We start from the raw sequence: 16,782 nt of genomic DNA, 5'->3' as shown, positions 1-16,782 counted from the left end.
AGTTTAATATTGAATGATTAATAAAAAGATCCCTGAAAACATATGTTTCATTAAATTATCAAAGCGAGTTTTGAAATTTCGCAATTAAAGATGTACCTATCATCTACGAAATCTACATATAATCTCAGAAAATTTTTCGAAAGATGTTCGAAAATTGCTACCATAAACTAAACCGATATATCGTAATATTTTTTTTACATCTGTTAAAATCGCTCTTCGACTTCTTGTATAACAATTCCCTCTTCAACGAGATTAATAATTCAGCGAGATCACCAGCGGCAAAGCAAGCAGAATGTCGTGCAATTTCGGATTTCTTCTTTCAGACCACGTGCCTAACAGAACTGCCAGACGTGGCGCCTTGCAACGGCACCGTGCGACTACCGCCGCCGTGCGAGGACTCGCCTAGCAGCGGCAGCAGCAAGGATCGCAGAGACGAGAGTCCTCGCAGGAGGTGTCGGCTGTTGGCGCCTGTCCTGCTCCTAGTGGCCGTCCTGCTCCTCGGAGGCCTCTGTCTGCCGTTTCTATTACAATCCGCGCCTGCCACGCACCAGCAGAGGCTGGACGTGATCAGGAGGATTCTCACTGAAGTGCCTCTGATCGACGGGTGAGTTTATTACCGAATTGAAAAATACCGAAGGTAAAACCTCGCAAAACGTGTTGCGGGTAAAAACAGAATAAAAAAAAACTTCAATATACAAAGACATTCGAAAAATATAAATCGCTCTGAATTACCCAATATACGGTCTTGTTTCCTGAATATACAATCTCATTAATGTATCAAGTAATTATTCCAACATATCATCTATGTTTACATCGCGTAATGATGATATGGATATAACTCCCGGATACTCGAAATCAAATATAAATCTCATTTCGATTCAATCTTGCTTATTAATCTCAAGTAACATTGTAATATACAGATCATTATACATTTCGAATTATTATTCAAGTATATAATGTTCCGCAACTGATACTTGAATAAAAAGCATATCATTGCAACATATCACAAATTTTCAAGTTAATCAAAAATAATTATTCACCTACACTGCCGAGTATCGCAAGATATCGTACTTGCTGCACGTAATATTCTTTTAAAACTCATATTTCTAATTCGCAGGCACAACGATTTGCCCTGGAACGTCAGAAAGTTCGTACACAATCAACTTGGCGAAGTCAACCTGAGCAGCGATCTCGGCAGGGTCGACCCTTGGGCCAGATCAGACTGGAGTCACACGGACATCCCTAGATTACGCGCTGGCCTCGTCGGTGCACAGGTAAATTCAACATAGCATTCGTTATAGGTTCACCGCCCTTTCTCTCCGTCGACCATTATTTCTGTTCAATTTTTTTTTTTTTACAAAAGCTCACCATTTATTCCGGAATTTTAGTATCGTATCGCAATTTCTATGTTAATTCGTATTACGTTACACATTCATAAATCAAAAATACATTATTTTATCAAAAATAATTGGTAATGAGAAACGCTCAAAATTATCAAACATTATACGTTAGTCATCAGCAATTGAATAAAAATAGAATGTATTAAAATCGTGTATTTATCGCGAAATGATATCGGAATAGATAATATATTCTTTGCTACAACAAATTCTTTCAAGATACTAATCTTATACTAATAGAAAGAAAATTGTTCGGTTTAAATGTAAGCCTTGATTTTCTTATATTACGCTGGCAAGAAGATTAACGACGATTCGGTGCTGATACAAGGGTTTCGGCACGCCAAAACTATCTTGAAGCAGCGAATTTATCTGTCACCGTACTAAGAATGATATTCAATTGCGGACAATTAGATATCAAAGGAAGCAATCCAACTTAAACAAAGACGCTCGCCGCGGCGCGCGTTCCCGAATATGACAGGTCGACCTTATCGATAACGGAGAGACCCGTCAGTGGCATAGAAACGTGCAATTCCAATTGGACCCAAGCCGTAAAAGCCTCCAATTATCGAAACATATTATTCGAACGGAATAACTATGTGCGCAATTGTAGCGAATGGCGGTACTCGCGTTGTTGCTAAAGCGCCCATGCAGTTTGCAAACAATTCCAATTCATTATCAGTTCTATCTGTAGCTATTCGTTGTAACAGATCGGCATTGGCCGGCACACGGCGTCTGTAATTCTACTCGACTATACGCGGGCCCGCACAATCCAATCGGATCGCGCCGAACGATGAATCGAAATGCCTAACGATGATTTGCACACAAACGATAAAACAGAAAATTTACTTGCCGCACAATGCCACTTGGCGTAACTCGGCTAATAAGCGACTAACTGATGGCACTACATGAACTGCTATGGAGAACTGCCCATGCACGATCGATGCGCGATCGCCGGCTCTCTCGATTTACCGTGATAGCGTCTCGACGGATTCGAGTATCGTTCTTGTAACGATGTAACAATCGTCTCAATGAGATGTAAACCGTTGACGCTTAATCGACCGCGATTTCTCGACCGCAAATCTCAAACTGAAAAAACGCTAAACCACCGGCGACGTCGATCTATCCGCACGCGTCGCCATAAAAATCGTCGTGCGCGCGACGTTATTAAGACCTCTCAATAAATCCGAGACTCTCGGCGTCTGGCCGCACGTCGTTTCTCTCAATCGTCGGTCTTGTATCTCGATAAGTTACGATCGTCGAAGCGGGTCAACAAGTGAGCACTAACTCTTATCGGAATCGAGAATCCTGCCTGTTCGATCCCGCCGTCTCTTGCCGTCTTGCCGAGATATTGGCAATCGACAGATACAGACGGAGGAAGGAAGCATCATCTACTTCGAGCCTTCATCGCCGCGTCCACGAGGTGTCCCGAAAAAGATATATATACCGGCAACGAAAATTGATTCTCGGTATCGAGAAACACATTTTAGAGCCACTTTCCCGAAAAATTTCGCCCGAAATCCGTGCACCTCCGCTCCGATAAATCTTAGTAATTTTTAAATTGTTAAGGGAAAAAATGTAATTTTCTTCCAACATACTTAAAAATTTAGAAAACGGTTGGTAACAATTTCTCATTTATATTTTCTCTGTGGAAATGTCGATCGCTGATTTATCTGGTGATACGCGATTAAAAAAGAAAGATAAATCGTATGCGGTGATATATACGCCAGTAAGCCAGTGTATAGAATCGTTGCGGTACTTGAACGGCAGAAAATAGGTTCCTTTGATCCTCAGCAACTACTCAATTTTTAATCCAATCTGGCAAATGACTACCTTTGAAAACTTCAATTAGCCGATAAACGCTAATATAGAATCATATTATAGCTTCGAGCGGGAAAAGATCAATTGTCGAAAGCAATATGTTATCTTCACTTGTCACGTAATTTTTCGCTTCAGACATTGTCTTCTATTTAATTCTGTTGTACGATCAAAAAAATCAAAATTCTGTACGCTGTCAAATGTTATATTTAATAAACCAGTATATTAAAGACTAGTATTTTAAATAAAGTAGGCCGAATGTAGCAATTTATTAGATTCATTATTATTATTATTATTATTATTGTAAATTATCAGCTTTTTCCATCTTAAAAATATATAAAACATTTGTAAGAGAGAAATCTTACGAGCATCTACAAGTATTTACTCAATTTTAAAAACTGCATTAAAATAAAACAATTTATTTTTATTATCGTTGATACAGACGATTTGATTGGTGGAATAATTGCGTTCTCTGTTTTGAGTCATTTCGACGCAAAAATTAGATACTTCTGTTTGGTTGTAAACGCGAGTGCTAGGATATTTATTCCGCAAATAAGTTATTCATCGGATTGAAAAGAGCAATAAGCGACGTAAAAGCGAGTCATAAAGGCTCATAAATGATCTAAATTAATCCGTTGCTATTATTGGCGTATTTCCGATGCTGCATAATTTATCTATATCGGAAAATTTTATGGATAAATGAAATGGCGTTTGTACCCGATTCGATATTTATAACCTGTTACTCGCTTCGAAGCAACACATTACAGTGTGTTAGTCCATAAATTTTATATTCCCGATATAATTCGCGCGATCAAACACGGAGTATATCCTTATTTTTTATAGTCCGTTGTAATCCTCATTAATCAAGCGACAAGCGGATAAAGTAGAAGTGTAAACAAACACGATCGAGACTATCGAGAGCGCGCGAGAATTTCGCTCCAGTTTTGCCGGTTTACGTCAAATTCAATCTCCGAGGACACTGCATTTATTTACTGATCGTGAACCCTTTTAATCCTAACAATTTATCAATCGCGCCGATAGACAGACAAGTGGTAAATTGTCATTCTCCTAACGATAGAAAAGGATTTATAAATCAGCTGGCCTTTTTTATTATTGATCGACTGTTTAAGGTTAAAGATTATCCATTATCTAATTATTTGCGATTATCTGTCAGAAGATCGGTATAATAAAGTATTTTACATTTAACAATTTATTTAAAAAATCGTGTATTTTCTTTTACAGATTGAAATTTAGTTGCTGAAATAGATATTTTACAAATACAAATATCTATATATATTACAATAAATATATATATATTTTTTTATACAAATATATATTTTATATTTTCTAATAGATGTATCAGAAGCGTCGTATTTTTTATTATCAATGGTATACATTTTTATTTTTTGCGGTTTTAAAAAGAAAATACTGTGTATTTTAAAAATACGTGAAAAATCAGATATTTATACATTAATGCTGATGTATCTACTAAAATATCGTAGAGAGGGAATATTCTTTTTTTACATGCAGAAAACACATCTGAAAAATATTATCTCTTTACTTTTTTCAAACAAAATATTATTCGAGCATTTTTCTGCTAAAGCGTTTTCGGTATACAAGTACTTTTTTACTCTTCACACATAATTATAATTGGAATTTTAAAGAGAAACTCTCGATAAATACGACAAACGATTGGCTGCTGATTATTTAATCGCTCAATGAGCTGATATATCCCGGCAACGGCTTCGCACCTCGGTCTACGGCTATATTTGCGATTAGCTGGCCTCTTCCTCTCATCTCCGTCATCGATACCGGCGTCGCGCCCGTTCGCTCTTGGCCCGCGGAGGATATTAATGGTCCTCTGGGCACGTTCCATGACAGAGGCAAGCCAATTTCGATCTGGATCAATGGCGACGCCATAATCAGTAAAGCCCTCGGCAGAGCCATTCACTTAGGCCGAGGCTGCTGGCGGCAATCGTGGCGCTAATACATCGCTATAGAATCGCCAATACCTAAACTCCCCCTCCCCTACCCCCCTTCCACTTTCTATCTTCGCTCTCGCATCTCCTCGCATCCTGACTGCGCGTATGACCGTTCGCATTCACATCGTGTCCCATCGTCGGACCGCACGCCTTCGAGATTAAGCCAGAAATTAGATCGTGCCCGAGTGAGTGGCCACTCCACGAGAAATAATCGCGTGACGAGAAATTATCTAGGAATTTTCGATCTCGTTCGGGAAGGGCGTTTCATCATGAGCGACGTGGAGTAGTAAAGTAAGAGCCTGATCCGACCGTACACGTACTTTAACTGAACGTTAAATAGCTCGGTTAGAGTGGTTGTAGGATTCTGTCTATCAGTGCACATTGTTAATTATAATGACGGTAGCAAAATATAAACGTAAAAGTATATATAATAATGTGCCCTTTTATTTGTCATATGATTCCGTTATTAACGTTCTACCGAGATATTTATTGAGAAAAACATTTTCTCAGTTTCGACTAAACTCTCGATCACGTTTATTTGAACACAAATCCACGATAACGAGTTGTGATTCTTGTATGTGTATAAGTTTCGTTCGCCACGCGAATATTCGCCCGAGGCTCCAATAGCGAGGCATACCGGAGCGATTAGTCATAATGGGCCGGCTCGTATAATAGTCCGAAGTCAAGAGCCCACGTACTCATTACGTATTCTACCTAGCTCGTGCTGCAGTCGGAACTTGGACAAGTTTGCACCGACACTATTTGAATGTCGAAAGGGTGGGGGTTAGTTTGGCGGACTTGGTAACGGTGCTGCCAGTGTCAATGGGCCGGTAAGGTCGAGGGGAAACTTTAGGCTTCGATTATCAAGGCGCTAATTACGTCGACTCGCGTGCACCACGCGTCGAGCTCAAGTTGTATTAAAATTTCTCATTACCAATCAGTACTTGAATGTCAACGATACATGTAATCTAACATAAATTTAGAAAAACATCTTCAAATTTACAAGGGGAAAGCCGAAGAATCAATTTCTACAAACATTCCTATATATTTAACTTTCTTTATATCATCGCGAACGTTTTGCACGAATGTATTTAAACGAGTTTGAAAGTTTCATAATCAAAACTCTGTATTTCAGTTAAAAAAATCATTAAAACACAAGTTAATACATTTATACATACGATCAAGATAGAATGTTTGTTCCATTCTTCACGAGATATATCAATCATTCAAAATTTCCTTTTTACTTTTCTGTAAATAGTGTAAATGAATGCATAATAGTATATTCTTAATAAATTTTTATTTTTAAGAGTAAGAAATAAATCGCTTGTAAATATATACTGACATAAAAAAAACTGGCAAAGAACTGTTATTATAAGTCCAAGTTTGACAAATAAGAAAATGTCTGCACTTGGAGTAATTTTTTTTTTAATTTTTAAGCACTGTTATAATGTGATGTTAAATTACAGGTACGAAATCGTGCCTATAAATTAGAACATTTCAATAATTCAAAGATTTTATTTTGGCATATTGCGATCACCGAAACTGCCCGGCCAGTTCTCACCCTGTTTCAGTTCCCAATTGTCTCCTTTCGACTTAATTTGTTTGCACCTTGATCAGCCAATAAAAATTTAACGCGAGCATTCTTTCCTCTGGGAACCGACTGTTGCAGCGCCGATAAACTGTTGATTATTGCTAACACCCTCTTTTTACTTTAATTCCCTCGTTCGCGCAACTTGTGGCGGATTAATCGCGAATCATTCGCGCTTCATTACCGAAACATTGTTGTCAATTTACGAAGAATTAGTAGGTGACTTAATTAAAAACTTTGCGATTTTATTATTGACGGTATTCGCTCTTCCCGGATGGAATTTTAAACATCAGCGAAAAGTTCGATGCGATCGTTCGAGAGAGATAGAGAGAAGCTGCTTTATGTTTAAACTGCGAAGTATCATTGTACCACCACAACTTCGCTGTAAGGCAAGTTTATAATCTTATATAACATTTATTCGTTCCCAATAAAATGCTTAACACTTAAATACTAATTTGTTAAAGTCTCGACTCACGCGAAAAAGATAAATTTATTTCATCAATTATATCAATCTGCATTAATACTATTCGTTGAATAAATTATTAAAGAGCAATTGTGGGAAAATTGAATTATGCTCTCAAAATCGTTACTTGAAATTAGCAATCAAAAACTAAATTAATTAGAGTAAGCGGTTTGATCAAAGATGTCGATCCATCAATCACATTTCAAATTACAGGAACGAGAATGGCAACCGACCTGTCACTTGTCCCTCTTGTTACCTGTCTTTCACTTGAATTTGTATTACCTACCTACCTACGGCTACATCCCGTATACGTTGTTACTACATTGCATTCTATTTATTGAAACATTGAATATATGCTAAATATTCTATTATTCCTTTGAATTCTATTATATTTCGAAACTGCAGTTAAATTAAATTTTCGTGATCATTACCGTGAGATTAATCTGAAATTTTCACACAATTTATGTTAAATATAGCGATGTGTTATTAAGTTTTAATTAATCCCAGTAATTCGATTATAACAAAAATAAGTTTAAAAATCGTTTTGTGCATCGACGTTTGTAATAAATCTATTTGCACAAAATAAAAAAAATCGATAAAGTATCAAAGTTGCACGATACAATGATGATATCAACTGAATAGCAGATGTCGATATGTCAATCACTTTTGAAAATCGTCAGAATTTAGTCTATGTCCTTATTCACCTTTGATTTCTATGAGAAGACACTTTAACATTATAACAACATTATAAAGATCGATTATCTTCGGTAAACAATAGTCTTCAAGAATTTCGTTCATTGTCAAATACAACGATTATAAGATAAAATTATTGGCGAAGGATAACAATCACTAGTGTCGCTAATTATCTATTTAGCGAATTTTTAATTTTTGTATAATATTAAATGTTACATACTTTTAATTTTTTTAATAAATATTTTCTATATTAAAAAATTGCAATAAAATTGTAGGTTTTTTACGCTAATATGTGTGTGAAAAATGTATTAAAATAAATAATTCAAGAAATACCGAAAGCTTGTAAAGCCAAAATAAATTATTTAAGGCATTTAAAAATCTTATTATCGCAATGTACGTTATGCAAAGTTCGATTTAATATCTAGCATCAAAAATACTAGCCGTCGCTGATGGCGATCGAAAGTTCACGCTGCGAGCTTTTTCTCTCAGCTCGTTGTCAATCGTCGACCGGGCATGTTTATCACGATATTTGCGAAGGGGGGAATCGTAACCGATTGCGATGCGAAGTTTTACGAAAGTCAGTGGTAGAGCGGCGACAGGTGTCGATACGTCAATCAATTCGATCGGATCGATAGGATTCGGCGTACGCGTCTACGTTCTCGGCCGATGAGGAACGCGAACGCGGCGCGCGGTATGAGGAAGGTGGACGGGGAACGCGAATTGGTCGTTATTACGAGAGGGGTATTATATCGGCGTGCGGTGCTGATGCATGCAGGACTGGTTTACGCGGGTCCGTAGCGAACGCATGGCGCTACGTCGGTGTACCACTATCATAATTAGGTCATATTGGATAATAGCGCCGCACCTGGCCATTCCGCGGGAACAGACCTCCCGTATTCCCCGGTGGTATTCCCGAAAAGATGCATACCTGATCATAGAGGAGGCTCTGCGCCTCGCTTAATTTGCATTCATAGCATATAGAGGATGGGTAATTAGACTGCAGTGAAATAGAGAGGAAATTAAATTCCTCGGAAGAAAAAGTCGATATTTAATTTCATGACAGACAGAACGTCGCTTCGTTGTGTTTTACATCCTGCTGCATCCTGCATCCCGTAGAAAAACCTATCTTTTTACACACGCGCGATATATTGACACTGCGTATGTGTATTATATTTCAATTTGTTTGACATCAACTTGACGAGGGTGTACAGCACGACAGTTTGCCAACGTTTCCGATTAATTGTTGGCTATGATGATTAATGAGGTACTCTATGACCGCGACATGACAATCAACATGATTCCAACAAATAACGCTGATTTACGGAAAAAAACTAATTATAAAATTAATTTTAAAATACCTTCAAACATGGGAATAAAGTACCGTCTTACGAATGTTCCATCCATAAATGAGCAGACAATGATGCTCGTATATAGAAGCTATTTTACTTGGACTATCTCGAACTCAGACGTGCCATTATCAGCGATTTAACGAAGTGCACTTCTGCTTCTCTCGTTCATGGAAACTACCGGTTATTTTCCCAATGTTCTTCCTATTTTCTGATCGTGCACCGCGCTAATAACGAACGTATTTTATCGCGTGCCGTTCGCAAAGAATATTATTGATTACCCGGGCTTTCCGCCAAAAAGTTCATTTCCGGCATCACGCGGAAAGATGACTTACGTCGATCGTTTTCGGACCCGTTCGGGTACATCGTGATCGGAAGGAACGCGAGACGCTTCTTGAACGCGAAATGGCCCGATCTCGTTACATAAGCGTGGAATAACAGCGACGAAAAAATTCCATCTCGTTCATCCGACGCTGAAACGAGAAAGCGAACGAAAGAGCGCAGAGAAGTCTTTTCATCGCTATTATTTCTCCTGCCTATGCAACCGGAGCGAGCCAAATCGTTGTTTACCCCGATCTGTAACTTGGCACCGAAACCATCCGCTTTAAGATCGCAAATAAAATTTCGCGTGCTGGTGAAATTCGATTTTCGATTCTTTCTGCTGGGAGATATAACGAGGCTCTAGACGGGACACAAGAAATATGGAGACAGGATTTCTAATTCTTTTCTTATCTAATTCTCTTCTGATCAAAAAGTACCCGACCGAATCTCGCGAAAGGTAGAAAAATATGTCCTCTCGACAAAAGCAGAAAATATCAAAATTCATTTTTCTCTCGTTTGATTCGAATTACGATCCGTATCGTCCGGTTTATTTATAATTCTTGCGAACCAACTCTTTCAAAATAGCTCAAAGTAGATCGCAAAAACGTACGTTTCAATAACGAAAACTTTTCTCGCAAGAAAAATCTTGCATTCTTATAATAGTGGACTGTTATTCGTACGAGCATCATTCAAGTAGTAAACAATATATCGTGCAGGTCCACTACAGAAAATCAGGTATGCGCATGAAATTCGACAATAGGGGCAGATAGAGTCTATACGTTTCAATTCCTAGACGGTAATTCAGAGTGGATAAACATTGTCGAAAGAATTAAGTTAGCAAAAAGACATAATAGCAGTTTCCGCTATCCCGAATTTTCCACCGCGGCTTTCATACTCAACGTCTGCCTTGCATTCTGCAAATTTATTTATACCAGCTCGCTACCTTCTTGTCGGTTATGAGAACTGGCTTCTCAACCCGGTAAGACACTGATGCTTAATAAATGATCGAACTTATAGAAATAGTCGAAGCAGCGTGATACACGCGGTACATGGAGAGAAAGATTCTTTACAAATGCATGCTTTATACAATGTAAAATAAAATTCAGAGGTCGAACTATTTTTTTTATTTTTTAAATAATTTCATAAAACCGCTTTTCACGTATCAAAACTCAATTAAAGTAAAACTCAATTAAAGCTTTTGTTCTCTTCGTAAAACTGTAATTGTAATTGTAATTATATTCATTCGAGTGTGTAATTGATACTCGCGATCAATGAATTTCTAAATATTTTTATGCATATATTTATATAACAATTTTTCAAAACAGTTACCAATTTCAAGCTGCTATATAATTCGACATTATTATATCAACAATTCAATAATAATCATAATTAAAATCATTTGTGTGAAGCTCGCCAAATCTAAAGCTAAATTATTTCGTATGCAAAATATATCGGACGAACGATAAATTATTTTACATATGCAGTTTGTGAAATTTAAATAATTTACTTCGCCAAAGAATACCACAGTTGCGCAATTCAAGTTTGCAATCTAAATTCCAGTTCTCCTGTCGGATATCCGATTCATAATTCATCTCCATCTCCGTAGCGTAATTTATAAGACGGTATGTATATTATCGTTTTGCACAAAACGAACTAACAATAAGTGACCCTGTGTTTGCGCGATCTCACAGCGATGGAAATCCGAAATTAGCGAAATCACCATATATGCGGAAACGCGCGCGCGCGATTGCAAGTTCACGCTCAGATTGTCTATTGACCAAATACAAAATTGCTATTAGCTATTAGACGCCTACATAATCCGCACAACAAATATTTCAACTATTATTTTATACGTGATATGTAAATTAGAGAATTTACGATGTTCATCGAACTTTATAATTTTAATTAATTTTTAATTCGATGCTACATACATGCAAAAATCACTTTATATAAAACAAATAAAAAAAATATATATATATATATTGTATCACATATTTTCAAATATTGTATATTTAATATCAGAAATGGCACATTCGAGGCGCTGAATGGACTTTCCTTTCAATATCGAAAAATTCAGCTTTCTCTTCAGCATCGCAAAATTGCACTTTCTTTCTGGTATCGAAAAATTGCGCTTTCTTGCAGCGTTGGAAAACATACTACAATGTCTGTTCGTCCGAATGCATTGCGCGTCAAGTACGATAGACTCGTCAGTGCATCAAGCACAAATGCATCCAACAGACAATGTATTGTACATGCAAAAATAGAGCTGTTATAGAAATGATGTAGAAAGATAACGTATAAATTTAGAATATTTCAGTTAACAAAAAAAGATATTTTATTGTAAATGTGCAATGCCCTATTAAATCAATATATCGATTACGTGACAGAGACATCGACAACATTAGTAGCTTGTAGTTGAAATAAAAGTATCGTTAGTATCCTAACAGCATCCATGTCCCTACGGGAGAGAGAAAGAAATTACGTGTATCCGTCAAGCGCCTGTTTCCGAGATTAGGATATCAAGTTATATGATACCGTAGGGCGCGGGAGATAGAAAAGAAATGGATAAAAATAGATATCATCGTATCTCACGAAATACGATTCGAGTAATATAAATAGGTTTGTTAAACCTTGAAAAAAAATAAAAATAATATCGTCATTATTGTATCATCAATTGCTCAATTTCTTACGAAACGGGAATTACACGAGGCACAATACTACTCTACTTTCATTCTGTCTTCAAGTTTCGTCATTTCACGAAAAATCTAGCAATATCCTCTCGCTAAATTTTTTTTATATTTACCACGTATATCATAACCTTATGAAATATAATAAAAACACTCATCGTCGCGTTATTACTAACGGAGGCGGTCTCCTGACACCTACCGATTTCATAACTTTACGGCATACTCTCTCCACCTTGTGTCGTTGTGCTTTGTGCTTGGGTATCGTGATTTTTATAGTGCTACGATAAACACAAGCACAATCTGGCTATCGAGCGACGCTAGAAGAAAGGAGGAGCGTTTGATATACGATATGAATGATTCGCGTTCATTTACGAGCGGGAAAGAACAAGCAACAGATAAAGCCGAGAGCTCGTTGCGATGATAATAATCGCTCGTTCGCTTCAGCGAGAGGTCCTGCGTTTTACGTGATTATATATATGATGTCGCGCAGAGAGGAAGTCATTCCGCAAAAATCAATGCCGCGACATAAAGACATAAAAGCGCAATCGTAAAATCTACGCGCAAATTTTCGAATTTTCGAATTTTTTGAAAAATTTCCCCACAATTTTAAAAATATATTGGATATAGAATAATATTAAATTAAGTTTTAACGAAAAGTTCCATGGCGTTATTATTCAATCGCGTGTATTAAAATAGAAATAATTTCGTCGCAATTTGTATTTTTCACGAGCGGATTCAACTAATCCGCTGGTTTAGAGAAAACATTAACCGTTTATCAATCACAAAGTTTCTGATTCGACATAATAACAGAACGAGTTTCTTTTTCTCTCTCGATACCGAATAACGTCTGACAGAAGTACGTACAAAGACAATGGAAGAAATGCGAGAAAGTCGATTTCTTCGAGTGCTCGACGAGATGAAAGAGACAAAAGGTAATAGCGCTCATCGCGCGATTCATCGCACGGCAGTAACGTCGAGTGAAACGCGGTTGCGCCATAATCAGATTCGTTTGCAGCGGCGTATCATTTGACCCCTTCTGTACCACCTTTTCAATCCCCCGTCGTACGGTTTTACGTTTCATTTCCCTATCAACGTTCAACTCGCGCTGTTCTGACAAATTGACGGTGGATTTTATCGACGACGATGGGACTGAGCTCAGTCAGGGTATGCTTTGAATTTTTCTCCTCGGAATCAGATTTCATTACAAAGCGTAAATGTAGACAGCTTGAAAGAAGAATATATCCAAGGAAGAGAGAATTTGCAAAGATGGGGAAATTTATGCTAGAAATGCGTGCGGGCGAGGAAAAGAAAGATGAATCTCAAGTGTTGCGCTTAGTTTTGGTAGCGCAGAAATAAGAAATAGCAGAAAACTTCGGATGTAAAAACTCTTTACATTTTTCACAGAAATAAATGTGTTGAACGCTAAGATAAACAAATTTCATGTAAAATTTTCTATTTTGCAGCAATAATTCATACATTTACATTGCATTATCTCGCCCGTTTTATTAATTAAATTTATTATATTTGATGATTGTTTTAAGATGTAAGACTCGTACTATTAATAATTTGTTAAAATTATATTAAAATATTGATTTTTTTTTAAACCAGCTTTAACCACGCGCGCTAAAAAATTTAGAAAGTTAAAATCTTGAACAATAATAAAAAATATAAGCAAGAGCAAACTCCAAGTATGTTGCAAGATATTATAAATGTTATAGAAACATGTACGCGATTTTCAAAATCACGCAAACATTTAAATTGGTTAAAGGCATTATGGTTAAAGGCAAACGGATTAACTAAACGTGATAAATATTGAGAGATGCATATGTATGTTATTGGAGAGAGAGCTATCAAAATGCATTTTAAATTTTGGGACATTAATCCTCCAGTGATAGCGCTCCGACAAAGCTATTGCAAATTACATGCATCACTATATTGTGTGCAACATGTCTACTATGTTAACATACTGCAGAGTGGACTAACACGCATAATCGACGCATATAATCAATCTTCATCCCATACATGATTTCAATGTACAGCCTAATTAACCCTTCTACAGTGTACCTCTAATTGACTGCAAACTCATTTTTATATTATTTTCTTGATAAAATATGCGAATATATAGTAATGATATAATAAGAATATAAACTCTATAGAATAAGGATATTTTTTAATTATCTTCCCCATTAGATAAAGCCTCATAATTAATACAAATAATTTTTTTTATTAAGTATTTTAAAAATTAAATATTTGTCGAGTCATTTTGCTGTGAATACCGCGATGCGGCGACGTGGTCGAAGGCCACAACAAAGGAAAACTAAAGAAACGCCGAACGTAAACCCGAGACACAGTGCAAGCAATCGGATTTGGAATTCCGGGCGCGTTATGAAACGGTTGCGAAAGCTTCTATCTCTCTCTCTAGTAAACTCCGCCGGAGATACCGGCGACTTCTAATTCAATTATCGAAACAATCCCGATGAAAGGCGCGACCATTGTCGCCGACGAGAAGCGGGCGCGCCCGTGAAATTCAATTTTTTAGTTTCCCGTGGCTGCTCTTGTCCTTTCGCTCTCTTCCGGACTCGGATAAATATTAAGATCCGGTAAAAGAAAACTCCGTCCGTTGCGCTCTCCGACCTCGTTTGTAAATCTGATTGAAAACGACTAAGTGAAACCTCGCGACAAAAGGGCTAACTAAAATGGACCGAGTGCGCGTAACAAGAGAAATTGGCCGGTATTCTCTTTCTCTTTATTTAGCGACGCGTCCAACGCTAACTATTACCCGAGAGTAATATCGAGTTTTATTGATCCGAAAGAAAGATTGAGTTCTTAATGTGATGCGACGGATGCTCATGTTTTATCGTTAAAATATGCATATTATCGCACTAAAATCAAGATTATAATTACGCTCGATTGACTTGCTGTCGATAAGAGTATTTAACAAGTCTAAACGCGTAAACGCGTGACAACTTCTTCTTCGCCGTTTATTTTTTAATAGTTTTTATCAGTTCACTCTTATTGACTCCGATATACGAATATGAGAATGAAAATGAGAAAAAACGAGATAATCACACGAGTGAAAACGATAATTAGATTTACGATTATAATGGAAGAGAAAAAGGATTTTTTCACGTTTGCATCTCGGAAATCTAATAATTCTTTGGTACTACATGGAAGTAATCAAAGACGTATAAAAACAGAAAAAAACAGAAGAAAAAAAAACAAGGTTTGTAACGTGCCTGTGAAAGTAAATTAAAAAAGTAAACAAGCAATTTCGTCATTAATTTATAACAAAAAGGAAAAGTGCGCTCGCACAAAAGAAACTAGTGGGAGATGAAAATGTAGAACAACGACGAGGGCGGCAGGCAGGGAAATGTTGTGAGTTCCGGACGCCATTATTTTCCAAGATGGAACAAAACGCGGTGGTGTAAAAAGAACAGGCGCCATTTGCGTATCAATTTCAGGAGCGCGGTTTTTTTCCCTATAAAAAGTGACACACACACTTTTGAACCATTAATATTTATCAAACAACAATGCGCCATCTAGAGCGTATCGATCCGCGCCGTCGAGTCCCTTCCAGATATACGCGTTGACGTTTACGCAATATAAATTTTACGCACAACCATTCGCGTTACAGGACAACTTTGTCGCGTCGGGCCTGTCAGATATGATTTACCGCGATATCTACGGTCGCGCGATTTATTTAGCAATTTTACGACTGGCAACAATATAAATAACGCGCTATAGTCGCGCGTAAGCCCTACGACAAATCCATCGAGGGTTAAGCCGGAGTTCGCCCTTAATGGCGAGCCCAAGGCACGGCGATAAGCACGTCCATACGGACGAACTTCGTTGCCCCTGAGTGCTCGTCCACGGATAAAAGCTTGTTCAGAAAATGGCGGAAAGGGAGTAAGAGAAAGGGAGAGAACTCGGAAACTGAATACGGAATCGTTTCCCTCCATCTCACCTCCGCTCCGAAATCCCGACGAAAACGCAGAGAAACTGTAACTACGGAAAGACTCGTATTCCACGGCCTTCCGCTGTAAATCAATATTACTAATGTAAGCGCTAGCAACGCGTGTCCGTTCGAGAACGATTCTTTGTAGCGGAAGCGTACAGTGAATGTAGACTTTAAGTGCGACTCTCAGTGATTGTTCGTGCGAAAGCTCCGCTCTGCAAGAGCTACTGGATAGTAAAACATACTCGACAGTTTTATTCTTCGGGAATGATTTTCGATGGATGTTCGCTTGAACGGCTTGAGGGTTTCACCCTCTGAGATAACTTTCAATAATAAAAACCTACGATCTCGATAGTGTCGCACGATCTCTGTGAGTGCGATCAAACAACTCACAAAGTTCGTTATTCTATCTGCGAGATTGATTTTTTTGCGAATACTTATTTTAAGCTCGCTATTTAAATCGTTAGTTAAATTTCATTTTAAAAGCGTATCAATTGAGATAATCGAAATAAAGTTTTATATCTCGAGACGTGCA

General features: G+C 37.5%; 1 protein-coding gene across 1 annotated transcript in view; it reads left to right on the top strand.

The window, feature by feature from the left end:
• Window positions 1–264: 264 nt before the first annotated feature.
• The window catches only part of LOC112462654 (dipeptidase 1-like), a gene marked incomplete at its 5' end in the record, with an annotated part of 45,055 nt that continues 28,537 nt past the window's right edge, over window positions 265–16,782 (top strand). The window contains 2 exons of the mRNA XM_025028547.1: window positions 265–604; window positions 1,118–1,274. Of these exons, the coding sequence (XP_024884315.1) occupies window positions 265–604; window positions 1,118–1,274 (497 nt within the window). The remainder of the gene's footprint in view (window positions 605–1,117; window positions 1,275–16,782) is intronic.

The sequence above is a fragment of the Temnothorax curvispinosus genome, unplaced genomic scaffold, assembly GCF_003070985.1.
Source record: "Temnothorax curvispinosus isolate PA1 unplaced genomic scaffold, ASM307098v1 QBEX01012644.1, whole genome shotgun sequence".
NCBI classification, from domain to species: Eukaryota; Metazoa; Arthropoda; class Insecta; order Hymenoptera; family Formicidae; genus Temnothorax; species Temnothorax curvispinosus.
Note: the sequence above shows the minus strand (reverse complement) of the source record. Positions and strands in the feature narration are given on the sequence as shown.